The sequence below is a fragment of the Salvelinus sp. IW2-2015 genome, unplaced genomic scaffold, assembly GCF_002910315.2.
Source record: "Salvelinus sp. IW2-2015 unplaced genomic scaffold, ASM291031v2 Un_scaffold3640, whole genome shotgun sequence".
Taxonomy (NCBI): domain Eukaryota; kingdom Metazoa; phylum Chordata; class Actinopteri; order Salmoniformes; family Salmonidae; genus Salvelinus; species Salvelinus sp. IW2-2015.
In genome coordinates this window covers 17,885-32,375 of record NW_019944917.1, presented here as the reverse complement: position 1 = coordinate 32,375, position 14,491 = coordinate 17,885, and the positions used below count along the sequence as shown (strand labels likewise).

At 45.9% G+C, this 14,491-nt stretch overlaps 1 protein-coding gene and 1 long non-coding RNA gene across 2 annotated transcripts in view; both read left to right on the top strand.

Annotated features, from left to right (window-relative positions):
• The window catches only part of LOC112076242 (disks large-associated protein 3-like), a gene marked incomplete at its 5' end in the record, with an annotated part of 22,816 nt that extends 14,288 nt beyond the window's left edge, over positions 1 to 8,528 (top strand). Inside the window, 2 exons of the mRNA XM_070441232.1 lie at positions 5,161 to 5,376; positions 6,417 to 8,528. Of these exons, the coding sequence (XP_070297333.1) occupies positions 5,161 to 5,376; positions 6,417 to 6,740 (540 nt within the window). The remainder of the gene's footprint in view (positions 1 to 5,160; positions 5,377 to 6,416) is intronic.
• Positions 8,529 to 13,331: 4,803 nt separating this feature from the next.
• LOC139025960 (uncharacterized) overlaps positions 13,332 to 14,491 on the top strand; it is a 6,542-nt gene continuing 5,382 nt past the window's right edge. Inside the window, exons 1-2 of the long non-coding RNA XR_011477656.1 lie at positions 13,332 to 13,382; positions 13,432 to 13,493. This is a non-coding gene — a long non-coding RNA (uncharacterized lncRNA). The remainder of the gene's footprint in view (positions 13,383 to 13,431; positions 13,494 to 14,491) is intronic.

Sequence of the window (14,491 nt, the reverse complement as noted above, 5' to 3'; positions counted from 1 at the left end):
CCCACATTGTCCTTGTTTACTATCCTTGTGAGCACTTCTGGTTCCCACAAGGATAGGGAAACCACACACACACACACACACACCACACACACCACACACACACACACACACACACACACACACACACACACACACACACACACACACACACACCACACACACACACAACACACACACACACACACACACACACACTCACCACGCTTGCTGGCACAGACGGAAGAACTGCTGCACTTTCTGAGACATGAGCATCTGGGCACTGCCCACCGCATTACGGATCAGCTCCAGAACTGGACAGGAAACACCACAGGAAACAGGATGTAAGGCAACAGAAAGACGGGGAGTCAGGACACAGGAAGTAGAAAGTCAAACGTGTGATATTTGTGAGCTAAGGCTCAAACCAGTCCATCTTTCCTATAACCTACTTCCTCCTCTTTCTGACAACCCACCACTCATACAACATCTCACCCCCTCCCCCCTCCCCCCTCCCCCCTCCCTCCCTCCCTCCCTCCCTCCCTCCCTCCCTCCCTCCCTCCCTCCCTCCCCCTTTCCTCACCCTCCTCCGGCAGCTCGTTCTCCTCCGCCTCTCTCTCTACGTTCTGACACCATCCCTCCATCCTCTCCACCTCCGTCTGAAGGAGGCGTAAGAAGAACTCTCCGTCTCTCAGGCAGGGCGAGGCACGACCAGAATCAGGTAGACTACGGAGGCCCCCCTCCAGTGAGGGCTGGGTGTGTCCTATCCAGCCACCTCGGTCCGCTGCGAGGGGCAGGGGGGAGTGGGCCCGCGGGGGCAGGGGGGTTGTAATGCCCTGCGCTGAGGTGGTTCCGGTGTGCTTACCATTGATCCGATCCCGTTGAGATGTTTCTAACATAACCTTTATTGGAGACTTGTGGGTAATGGAGTGAGGAGTGTCAAGCCTCGTTCTAACTCCATCCTGTCCGATGATAGGTGCCCAGTCAGCTTGCGATGGCTGTCATAGTAGGCTCAGAGCTTAGAGCCCTAGAGCCAAGTTGTGCAATGAGGCCTAGCCATGAAAGCAGTAGAACATATATCCGACTTGATGCCAATCTAAGCTCGAGCGAGGATTGTCCGGTAACACAGGGTGACAGAAATTATGCTTGTGCAAGACAAAAGGCTAAACACAACAAATTCAAATACAGTCATGACCTGAGTAAAAACAAAATGTGCTTAAAGAGTCGAATCAGTAAGTCCACATGTGAGGGAGAGATGGGTGAACTATCCATTATCAGCAAACACTCAGTTCATCCCGGCATGGAATTATAAGGCGAGGAGGGTTTAAATCATAAAGTAGTACACAGCTACTATGATAGAGCTACTTTGCCTAGAGAGATGTTACACCTGGACCAGTTTACCCGGCACGACAAGAGGGGGAACTGAGCGGATATTATAAGACTCGAAGGAGGACAGTACTAGGTCAAGTTCAGGGAGTAGAGGACTCGAGCGGGAGAATTTACACTCCACAGTTAACTGCCGGAGTGGCAACATACATATGAGCGAGGGCCATGGTCGTATTAAGTATCGTCATCTGAGTGAGGTAAAGATTAGAGAGTGTAGCCCTTTCGCAGAGGATGGTAGATGATTAGGCACAACATTTACTCCTCGTAGGAGAAAGCAGCGAGAGGTGTTCTCAAAAGTCCAAAGTATAGGTCAAGCTCTAGGGAAAGAGATGGGCCATTATGTTCACAACAGTTACCCGGAGGATATATATAAATGGGAGGTGGAGCGTGAGTTTACGCACAGTACAGAACCATTACAAGTGTCAATTAGGGAGGAGGATGAGGGAAATTTACACAGACAGACTATAGCACCGGAGGCACAAGCGTGGTGTTTTAAAGTGCGAGAGAGTAAGTACAATTTAATGCGCAGAATGGGAGAAATTTGTACGAGCACCTAAACAGTTAACTCCTTGCGCAGAAACATAGGGGAAGACGCGATGTAAATATGTCTCTCAAAGATCTATGACATTGTAGGAAGAGAGAATGAGATAGGTTTACCCATCTATCGAGGTTGACCGGCATGGAAATACCAAAGAGTCGGAGGCGAGCGAGTTTTAGTAGTGATACTTTGTGTATTTATTTAGAACTCCAGCGGGCGACCAACATCTCCACTCTTTAATAACTTAAATGTTCATATTTGCGTCAGTGCGTATAGAATGTGTTTCATTAGGTGAGTTTATCTCTAATGCGCTCCTCTGCCTGATTCGCCTGATTCTCTTGCTTGTATGCTACACCATAATACACAGTGCAGAGTGCGCGATAGTAATCTGTGCTCAATCAGACGATCCATCTCCGTTAGCATAGAACATTACAGGTCAGCAGCGTAGTGGTAGAGTGAATGAAGAGAGCTATGCTCAGAGATAGCATAGAGACCGGAGAGATGTCATATTATATGTTTATTCAGAAACAGTACTTCAGCATATTCCTGAGTTTTTTATAATGTTAATGTGCGCCTAAGCTTGAATGTCGTGGCGAGCTCCGCTATAAGAGCGTGAAGGTACAATGGCCATCTAGCACATTCTGCCATGGAACTCATGGCCATAATCCAAGTGGGAAGCGCACCGCCCTGCCCATGCATCTTATCTGACGCCGATAATCATCATGAAATACGGATCACCTACTTGAAACCTATTCACGGGCTCTAGAATAAGAGCAATGAGCACTACAAGGTATCCTATCAATAGCGTCATGCATAGTACGAGAGTATTGCGTACGCTAGTTGCTCGGTGATACAGCAAGTCCTACGAGTATATCTATCACTAGTACTACTACACGCTCATATTGACGATAGGCCGCCTACCTTCATGTGAAGACCATTGCCTACAGTAGCTCCACTCATTATTACGAGTACCACCTACGAGATGCTTATTAGCTAGGTCTATACAGGTATGCTAACAGTAGCGTTGAGTGATACGGAACGCTACCCGACTACAGATAATGCGTACTCTCGAGTAGTGTCTCACTGCAGCTATATCTTTACTGCATTGCGGCTCATCACCTGACAGTACGCACTTGACAGGTATGCTCGTCACAGTGAGGATCAGATTAACAGTACCGAGCTACAGTGGAGGGTGCGTGAGTGACAAGATACCATTCCGTAACAGTAATGCTTTACAGTAACTACGTAGTGACACTCTAGTACCTGACTAGTAACAGGTATGCTTATCATCAGGATCTACATAGATATTGGATACGAGTAGATCCTGTATGAGCGCCATGTGTACCACTCCCACAGTACTCACTAGCCAGCCATAGGTCAGGTGCTTCAACAATATAGTTATACAGCTATGGACGTATACTGAGGTAGGTCTCTATGTACAAGTAACCACTACATTATGAGCCTATGTACAGTAGTCGTATATAGAGTTAATTCTACTCGAGAGGTTAGGTCTATACAGTAGCGTATCTGACATGGTCTCTTACTAAACCAGCTAGGTCTATCATCGAAAGCTATCTGACTTTGCAGTTATGCTTATACGCTACGAGCTCTAGGTCCATACGGTTACCACTAACAGTATTCCTACAGTAGGGTCATATTACAGTTGAGGATAGTTACTAGTATTAGCGTGACCAGTAGGTATTTGATGAGGGAAACCAAACAATTTCAGTTATACTTTTTAGTAGACTAACTAACAGCGTATGGTTTACAGATAAGCGTCTATTACTCAAAAGAGTACCACTATCAGTATGTTGAGCAGGTAAAGAATCTACAACTTTGCTGACCAACTACAGTGTACATGCTAGCTCAGTAGGTCTATATCAGTATAGCGTCTTTACAGTAGGTCTAACAGTACCATACGTACTGTATAGGCTAGCAGGTACGGTTCTAATACCAGGTTACCACTACAGCCAGGTATGCTACAGTAGAGTCTATTACAACTGTGTTTATTTTATTATTGTTTTTAGGTTATAGACCTCCACGCAAGCATATACAGCTATGTTATTAGTGTGAGTTTGCTAACCTGTAAGTAGGCCTTATACGATACCTAACTGTAGTAGTACCATTCTACAGTATGCTAGACAGTAGGCCCATACGGCAGTATTGCTACAGTAGGCCGGTTATTACTAGGTAACCACTATCAGTAAAGCTACAGTTAATACCCATTACAGTATTATAAATATGCTACAGTCTAGGCCTACTATTTGTAGATCAGCACCACTACAGTAGGTCTATACAGTACCACTACCGTATGTACAGTAGGCCTCATGGATCAGTATCTGTGCTTATTAACGAAGTAAGGGTCTCTATACACTGCAGCAGTACCACTACAGATATACATCTTTGCTTATCCAGTGAGTAGTTCTAGGTGCGTAGTTAACACTGATCGACATTTCACTGGTCCCATCAAGGAGAAAGGCTGATTTAGGGTTACAATTAGTGTTCGGATTAGAGGTTAGGTTTAGGGTCAGGATTAGAGGTTAGGGTTAGGATTAGAGGTTAGGTTTAGGGTCAGGATTAGAGGTTAGGATTAGAGGTTAGGTTTATGTTCAGGGTTAGGATTAGAGGTTAGGTTTAGGGTCGGGATTAGAGGTTAGATTTAGGGTCAGGGTTAGAGGTTAGGGTTAGGATTAGAGGTTAGGTTTAGGGTCAGGATTAGAGGTTAGGGTTAGGATTAGAGGTTAGGTTTATGTTCAGGGTTAGGATTAGAGGTTAGGTTTCGATTTAGTTTTAGGGTTAGGGTTAGGTTAACGGTTAGGGAAAATAGGATTTTGAATGGGAATGCATTTTTTGGTCCCCACAAGGATAGTAAAACAAAGGTGGGTGTGTGTTTATTTCTGTTCTCTTCTATCTTTTGTCAACCAATATGAATGAGTCCTAGCTACAGCATGGACATATCAACCAATATGAATGAGTCCTAGCTACAGAATGGGCATATCTACCAATATGAATGAGTCCTAGATACAGAATGGGCATATCTACGAATATGAATGAGTCCTAGATATGGGGGTAATGTATCTACCAATATCAATGAGTCCTAGCTACAGTATGGGCATATCTACCAATAGGAATGAGCCCTAGATATGGGGGTAATGTTTCTACCAATAGGAATGAGTCGTAGCTATGGGGATATATTCTACAGTTTTCTCGTAATCGGTTCTCATGACCCCACTTATGTATTATTTGCCCCTCCCCCCCTCCAGGACCCGTCCGCGTACCCCCAGCCCACCTCTCAGGACCTGTCCGGGCTCTGGGACCTGCTCCAGCTCAACGTGGAAGACGTCAAGGTCAAGTTCCAGCACCTCCAGAGGCTCAAGGACTCCGGCTGGAGGCTTCCCCCAGACAAGAAAGTGAGAGCTGGGATCCGCTTTGCCCAGTTGCCCCCTGACCCTGGGTCATTCCCCAGAGCCAAGATGGCAGTGTGTCGGAGAGTGGCACAGATGGGTCTGCTGCCCCCAAGCCAGCCCTGGCTGTGAAACTACACAACATCAAGAGGGGAGAGGCTTTGAGACAAAATGGCTCAAAGCATTGTGCTTTAAAGTTTTGTGTTAGTTCTGAATGCAAAAAATGAGCTGAGCCCGTTTTAACTAAAATGACTGAGTGCTGTTTCAAAGCTTTATGGCAATACTTTTGATATATTGTTATGGGAAAGACAGGAAGAACAAAACTCACAGTAACAACTGGCAACTATTAACAAGTGCTAACACTTCCTTCCTCCTTTCCTTCCCTTTCTCCTTCCTCTCTTCTTCCTCCTTCCTCCTTTCCTTCCTCATTTCCTTCCTCTCTTCTTCCTCCTTTCCTTCCTCCTTTCCTTCCTCCTTTCCTTCCTCTCTTCTTCCACATACTGATCCATATTGGTGTCTTTATTTTGGTGGGAATATTCTGACTCCGTTCTGCTACGTCTACTCTCCCTATGTATTGTTTCATGGTTGTCTTTATTATGTTGGTTTGTATTTTACATCACGTTATACATCTGTCCACCCCTACAATCTTCTATTTGTCCTTTAACCTCTCATTTTCTCTCTCAACCCTTTCCCTCATTCTCCCATGACCCTGCTCATCCTTCCATAATGTCCACCGCTCATCCCCTCCCCTCATCCCCACTCTATCCCCTCATCCCCCCTCATCTCCTCTTCCCCCTCATCCCCCCTCCCACTCATCGCCCCTCATCCCCTCTCCCCCTCACCCCTCACCCCTCTCCCCTCATCCCTCATCCCCCTCTTCCTCATCTACCCCTCTCCCCTCCTCCCTCATCCCTCCTCCCCTCATCCCCTCATCATCCCCTCCCCTCATCCCCTCATCTCCTCCCCTCATCCCCCCTTCCCCTCCATCCCCGCTCATCCCCCCTTCCCATCCCTCTCCCATCATCTCACCCCTTCCCCTTATCCCCCTCCCCTCATCACCCCCTTCCCCTCATCCCCCTCCCCTCATCCCCCTCCAATCCCCCCCTTCCCCTCAGGATGACAAGAAGCTTCCTCCCCCACTACCAAAGAAGCCAGCAGGGGGAGTGAGCGGCAGCCTCCGTGCCGACAGCGTCAGCGACCCCTCAGTGGAACGAGGGGTAGGAGGAGGCGGAGGGGTGCTGGTGATGCCCCGTAGCGGGGGTGTGGGACGGGCCGTGCCTGTCCGAGAGAAGTCCTTAGACCTGGGCGACAGACAGAGGACGGAAGCACGCAGGAGACTGCTCCAGACCAAGAGGTCCGCTTCCTTCAGACAGAACTCAGCCACGGAGAGCGCAGACAGCATCGAGATCTACATCCCAGAGGCTCAGACCCGGCTCTGAACATGGAGATACAGCCCTTTATCCCAGTGAACAGAACCGACTCAGACCTGACTCATGGGACAGCCTAATTATAGAGATAGAGATCCTTATTTGAGAACTATGCCACCCTAGAACAACCACAATGGTTGTAGATTTACATCCCGAGGCTCAGACACTGAACATGGAGATATAAGGTGACCCTGATCAGACTTCTATCCGACCCTACAAGAACTTGAGATCCACAGATCTGACTCTGAACACTGGGACCGTCTAAACGTGGCCATATAACCTCCTGTCTGACCACTAGACTACCCTAGATCAACAACACGCCTCCCAAGTCCCATACTCTGAACACTGGGACCGTCTAAACGTGGCCATATAACCTCCTGTCTGACCATTAGACTACCCTAGGTCAACAACACGCCTCCCAAGTCCCATACACTGAACACGGGGACCGTCTAAACGTGGCCATATAACCTCCTGTCTGACCACTAGACTACCCTAGRTCAACAACACGCCTCCCAAGTCCCATACACTGAACCCCCTCAGTGACGATGTTGACCAGGGGTGTGGCAACTCCAGTCCTCCAGGACATGATTAGTGTCACACTTTTTCTCCATCCCTAGAAAACACAGCTGATTCATCTAAACTGAAGATCATGATTAGGTGATTRTTGGAGTCCGGTGTGTTAGCTGGGGCAAAACTGTGACATCAATCAGGCACCCGAGGATTGGAATTGCCCACCCCTGATATAGAGCCATACCAACTGTCCCTTCAGTGCTGACCTGCATCTCTCTGGGTATACTGACTCTCTCTCAAGCTTCCACTGCTGGGGATGCTGGGTCCCATCATCATGCCATTCCAGGACATGGCAAGACAGAAGGAGTGAGCAGGAGGCGACAGTGGCCATTTTGTGGAATCTGGAGCCAAAATGGAGGCCACAGGATCACAGTTGGCTCCAGTCGCGTTTCTTCTCATCTTTGTTGTCAGAAATAAAATGGAGAGATGGAGGGTTTTGTTTTMATTTGGAGGGGTATAAGAGCTATAAAGATGAAAGAAGTATCGCTYTTGCGAAGTCACTGGAATGTGTAGTCAAGCAGCAGTAGCATGTCTGTGCTTGCCTGTTCACCTAGCGTAGCCTAGCTTGGTTAAGCCTAGACTATCTTAAGCCTAGCCTCTATSCTCACAGGAAATACGGGCTTCGCCGGGACAAACCTCAACCGCTCCTGTGGGCTTAGAGCAGATGATATCTCAAAATGGCTGCTCGGCTCAACATCACACAAGGCTCAATAACAACAGCATTTGGCTAGTTGGCTACATCCTCTGAAGACTCTGTAATACACAGTCACCCAACCTTCAACTACGGATGACATTCAACCTACATGCCTCCTACACAAGACCCAGGTCTACACTCATTCGTCGAAGACTATATTCTCTCTCCCAACTCTTTCCTCTTGGCCCGAGCATCCGTCCCTCTATTCCAGCTGTCTGGGTAGCAGTATACTAAACTGTTTGAAGAAGTGTGTGTGTTTTCTTTTTGTACATAGTGCGCACGATGCTGTTCGCCCAGAGGGAAGCTTTTGTAAGTGTTTCACGGCATACTTAACAGCCGGAGAACATCACAAACAAACAAAAAACTGAAGCTGTTTGCTTTTTAGATATTCCTTCTGAAGTGTTTGGGTTTGGCGGTGATGGTGATGGTATGCTTTCTTCTGTTGAGCTGAGTTGAGGTGAGTTTTGAAGCATATTGAGATCTCACAAAGGGACCCTTTTTGTCTGCGAGACATTGGCACCCCCTGGTGGCCAAATGAGGATTCACCGAATCACTTTGTCAGAAGAGGGGGGGGAGGGGGGGGGGGGGCCCGCCTAAATTGGAGACTATGTAGAGAAAAGGTCAATATACTTTTAGATGTCTTCATTCACTTCCAACATACTTGGACGTGATCAAAGTTTTGACTAAAGGCTTTTTCAAGATTTTAAGACCGGATCACAAACAAAAATGGCTGTGAATCCGAGCACTGCCAAGGGCCCCAGACGATCTGCCTGCTGCCTCCTCGTCCTCTATGTAACTCCAGCCAAGGTTCTTCAGGGGTGGCGAAGACAATCCCCAATTTCACACCCTCTGGCTGAGAGAAGGATGATCGGCTTTGTTAAGTCTCTCTCTCTCTCTGTGTGTCTCTCTCTCTCTCTCTCTGTTTGTCTCTCTCTCTCTCTCTTCTCTCTCTCTTCTCTTCTCTCTCTCTCTCTCCTCTCTCTCTCTCTCTCTCTCAGAAGCTTTGTTATGTGTGCGCTTTACAGTGAAATCCACTCTAATGTAATAAGACTTCTTAAAATATAATTCACTGTTTCTCCTCTTTACCTCTGGAATGAAGGGAACAAGTTTAAGAAGGGAGGAAACCGGGTACAGTAGGCTGGATGCTCTATGGGTCACGGGGTCAATCTGTCTTCAGTAAAAAGGAATTATGGGTCACGGGGTCAATCTGTCTTCAGTAACAAAGGAATTATGGGTCACGTGTCAATCTGTCTTCAGTAACCCAAGGAATTATGGGTCACGGGGTCAATCTGTTCCAGTACAAAGGAATTATGGTCACGTGTGTTCAATCTGTCTTTCAGTAACAAAGGAATTATGGGTCACGGGGTCAATCTGTATCCAGTAACAAAGGAATTATGGGTCACGTGGTCAATCTGTTTCAAGTAACAAAGGAATTATTGAGGAGTTTGTTTTGCGCCAGGAAATATTTGAGTGCGCTGAATACTGTCGATTCGAAAACATTAACATTTAAGTGACAGAACAACAAATATCTGATGACGTGCGTTTGCACTCTGAAACTATGAGTGAACATTTTGTGACGAACGGGGTGCGTTTTGCAGTGTGCGTGTGGTGATTGTGTTTTTGAGCGATATACTTGAGGCCAATGGTGAAGTGATTCTGTTAGCACGAACCTGCCTTTCCTTTTTATATCATCAGAAATGGAAGGAACATATACATTATATTTTTAATGGGAGATGTATATTTTCTAACGTTATTTACCTATATTTCTGATTTAGTAAAGATGTACAGAAAATACAACTAGAAAGATGTTTGAATACAGTATTATAAACTATAGCATTGGTGTAATTTAAGGCTATGTACAATTTGCAGAAGTAGTTTTTTCAAATGTGAATGAATTAATATGTAGGATTGGTATGGTCCAATTCACAGGGTATAAATGGCATCTCTTTCTCTCTCTCTCTCTTTTTCTCTCTCTCTTTTTCTCTCTTCTTTCTCTCTCTCTCGTTTCTATCGTCGCCTCAGCTCTCTCTTTTCTCTCCTCCTCTCTCTTTTTCTCTCTCCCTCTCTCTTCTCTCTCTCCTCTCTCTCTCTCTCTTCTCTCTCTCTCTCTCTTCTTCTCTCTCTCTCTCTCTCTCTCTCTCTCTTCTCTCTCTCTCTCTCTCTCTCTCTCTCTCTCTCTCTCTCCTCTCCTCTCCTCTCTCCCCTCTCTCTCTCGCAACTTCGCATGTGCTAAACCAGCTGGATGTTGGGTTTTTTCTTGTACAGCTAAGGTTTATACACACTATGTAATATTCTGGAGCAGAATTTATAGAACAGTATGTGGTTTAGTTGAGTTTAAGGCGAAGGTCTATCTTTCCTTTGGATATCGTCGTAGTCCTTGCATGCTTTTTAGGACGCCCAGATTGGTGTCTCTCTTTCCCCGTTAGTTTAACCACAACCAGAACTCACCGCAGATTGTCTCTCTTTTCCCGTTAGTTTAACCACAACAGATGCCCAGATCTGTCTCTTCTTTTCTCCGCGTTAGTTTAACCCAAACCAGATGCCCAGATCTGGTCCTCTCTTTTCTTTCAACCCCGTCTGTTTAACCACAACCAGACACCGCAGATCTCTCTGTCTCTCTTTTCCCCGTTAGTTTAACCACACCAGACCCCAGAATCTCTCTGTCTCTTTTCCCCCGTTAGTTTAACCACAAACCAGAACCCAGATCTCTCTGTCTCTCTTTTCCCGTTAGTTTAACCACAAACCAGACACCAGATCTGTCTCTCTTTTCCCGTTAGTTTAACCACAAACCAGATGCCCAGATCTGTCTCTCTTTTCCCCGTTAGTTTAACCACAACCAGATGCAGCAGATCTGTCTCTCTTTTTCCCCGTTAGTTTAACCACAAACCAGACACCCAGATCTCTCTGTCTTCTTTCCGTTTTTTCCCCAGAGTCAGATCCTGTCATTCGTTTAACCATCAAACCAGACACTCAGATCTGTCTCTCTTTCCGTTAGTTTAACCACAAACCAGATGCCAGATTCTGTCTCTCTTTCCAGTTAGTTTAACCACAACCAGAACCCAGATCTCTCTGTCTTCTTTTCCCCGTTAGTTTAACCACAAACCAGACACCCAGATCTCTCTGTCTCTCTTTTCCCGTTGTTTAACCAGACCACACCGATCTGTCTCTCTTTTCCCCGTTAGTTTTAACCACAAACTAGACCCATATATATCTCGGGGCCTTTTCCTGTTCACATATCAATAAATTGATATACTTTTATTTATCCCACTGAATGCCTGAGTTATAGGACTTTGCAGCTTTTAAAAGCAATGTTCCTGCATTGGCAGAGATCCGCATTCACAAGGAAATGCTGTGTATCTGTGTATTTGGCTGGATAAAAGCTGCAATGCCTGTAACCCCATCAACAGATTAAATTCTGCCCGAGTTTTCAAACGTCCTCTGTATCTAACGGTATTGCGTTACATCGTTGAAACCTCTCAATACAAAACGAGCACAAAGACAGAGATCATCGCTCCCTTTTCCACTGTCAACGATTCTCCACAAGACAGAGATAACTGCTCCCTCTTTCCACTGTCAACGATTCTCCAAAACCTGAAGACATTGTTCCTAAGGATTATCTATCTACGTTCTGCATGAACTTTTCCACAGGGAGGGATGTTTTCAGTACAGCGTCATCATATTTTACCACCTCGCTTTCATCCTCTGTTTTCTTGGTCTGTTTAAACCTGTTTTCTGCTGATGGGTGGGACTGCTATAGACTGTGTCAACTCCTCTACTGTTAGTGTGATAGACGGTGTAGACTAACTCTACTGTTAATCAAAACAAAGTTTATTTGTCACTTGTGCCGAATACAACAGGTGTACAACCTTACAGTGAAATACTTACTTACGGCTCTAACCAACAGTGCATTTTTAGTAAAAAAGTGTGCGATAGACTGTTAGTGTGATAGACTATTTTAACAATGGGCCTGGGTTCAACCAGGCTGAGACTCACTCTTTTAACAATGGGCCTGGGTTCAACCAGGCTGAGACTCACTCTTTTAACAATGGGCCTGGGTTCAACCAGGCTGAGACTCACTCTTTTAACAATGGGCCTGGTTCAAACCAGGCTGAGACTCACTCTTTTAACAATGGGCTGGTTCAACCGGGCTGAGACTCACTCTTTAACAATGGGCCTGGGTCTTACCTCCAGGTCACACTTGGTCAATTGCCACCTCTGGACACAGCACCAGGACAAAAAAGTGGCCAGTCCCCCCTCACCCCCCCACACCTACAAATGTGCAAACATCTTCAGACGGACGATCAAACTACAAGTACCTCAATTTCTAGCAGTATCTCGAACCCTGACCCTGGTCACATGTCTTCAGGGGTTAACTGGAAATACAACGATGGAGTCACCCTGGAATCTAAAAAAACAAGAACGTTTTTCAACCAGGAGTTTCAAATAACTTTTTCCCCACTCTCCACAATAAGGAAGGGAGGTGACCTAACTGTTCTGTTCCTACCTGTTGAGTTGAACTCCTCTACCGGGTCTACCTGGTCACCTGATCTCACAGAGGTACAAACCCCTACAATCACAAACAGACAGATGGCACAGCAGCCACGGGAGGAGGTTATTGTGTCCTAGTAGCTGCTGTGTGTGCGCGTATGTGCGTGCGTGAGTGCGTGTAACCACACTGTGACGTCCACCTCTAGCAGGCTCAATTACAAACTCCCTCAGAACAGTCAAGGCATGGGTCAGAGATTACTGAGCAATACCCTGCTTACCACTTCCACACTTACTACATGTAAATATCTCTCCAAATTACTCTCATTAATCTTGTTATTACAATGACTATTATTATTATTATTATTGCTACATTACTATGGATTATTACGATCACTGTCAATATTATCACGTGTTTGTTACCTCGATTATAGCTGTGGTGGGGGGGGGGCGGTAACAATATTCTGTATTCAAGGGCGAGTTTGTAAAGTGAAGTCAAAATAAATCTGTCTTTCTAGAAGATTCTCTAATTGCTGCTACTGTAGATGAGCAACAGATTTGAACGAAAATGATAGGACAGATTTTGGAGCAAAAGTTTCTCATTCAACATTAGGTCTCTCCTCCGGTAGTTGTTCGAGAGATTACTAAATGGACGGAAGGATAACTGGATATGAAGACGAACAAACAGACGGACGGATGGACAGAATGGATACAGACAGAGGGCTCTTGTTGAAGACCAACAGAGCTCTGGTTGCTAGGTTGTTTGGTTAAGGGTGTTGCTAGGTGTTTGGGTAAGGGTGTTGCTAGGTGTTTGGTTAAGGGTGTTGCTAGGTGTTTGGTTAAAGGGTGTTGCTAGGTGTTTGGTTAAGGGGTGGTGCTAGGTGTTTGGTTAAGGGTGTTGCTAGGTGTTTGGTTAAGGCTGTTTGCTAGGAGTTGGGTAAGGGTGTTGGCTAGGTGTTTGGGTAAGGGTGTTGCTAGGTGTTTGGTTAAGGGTGTTGCTAGGTGTTTGTTAAAGAGTGTTGCTAAGGTGTTTGGTTAAGGCTGTTGCTAGGTGTTTGGTTTAAGGGTGTTGCATGGTTTGGTTAAGGGTGTTGCTAGGTGTTTTGGGTTAAGGGTGTTGCTAGGTGTTTGGTTAAGGGTGGTTGCTAGGTTGTTATGTGGTTTTAAGTGTTGTCAGGTGACTTTGCTAAGGGTGTTGACTAGGTGTTTGGTTATACAGTGTTGCTAGTATTGACTATATTAAGGTATTGCTTAGGATTTATTAAGAGTGTTGTGCTGATTACACAGGCTTGTTTGGTCTCACCATGTAGCAGGTGTTACTGCCTAACCAACAACAGGCTTAGCACAACATGTTTGGTACTCAAGCTTAACCAGACACGTGTTTGCTTGACATACAACCAGGTGTTTGGCCATTTAAATAAGCAAACCCCATCAAAACCCCTAGGCAAGTCAACGCGGTTGCTCGCTGTAGCTTCGGTTTGGTAAGGCGGTGTTGCTAGGGGTCATTGAGTTAACACGGCGTTAGGTCATGATCCACTAGGCCGCTCTGAACAAGTCGTTTGGTTAAGACACCCTTTAATAACCAAGGTGTTGCTCTTAGGGACCAATCACTGTTTGAAGATTAAGGCCCACTCAGTGGTTGCTGAGGTGTTCTGATTAAGGCGTAAAAGCAACAACGACCTTAACACACAGAGGTGTATGCTGATAGTCACCCAGGGGGTTTTGGATTAGGAGTCCGTCTGCTAGGGGGACATCGAGCTGTTTGGTAGCCATCTTTAAGAGTACCGGTCCTGCTGCCCTTAAAAGATAGGCTAGCGTACCATAACTGTCTTGGAATTAAAGCGGTGTTGCTTCTGATAAACGAGAGGTCGTTATAGGTTACAGCAGATAACAAACAGCATTTAGGCGTAAAGGACGCCTGTCTAGCCAAGGCACAACACTCTTTGATAAGCTCTTAATAAAGGAATGAAATTCTGCTTTGCTCATAGGTGTGTCAAAAATTAATGGTTAAGGT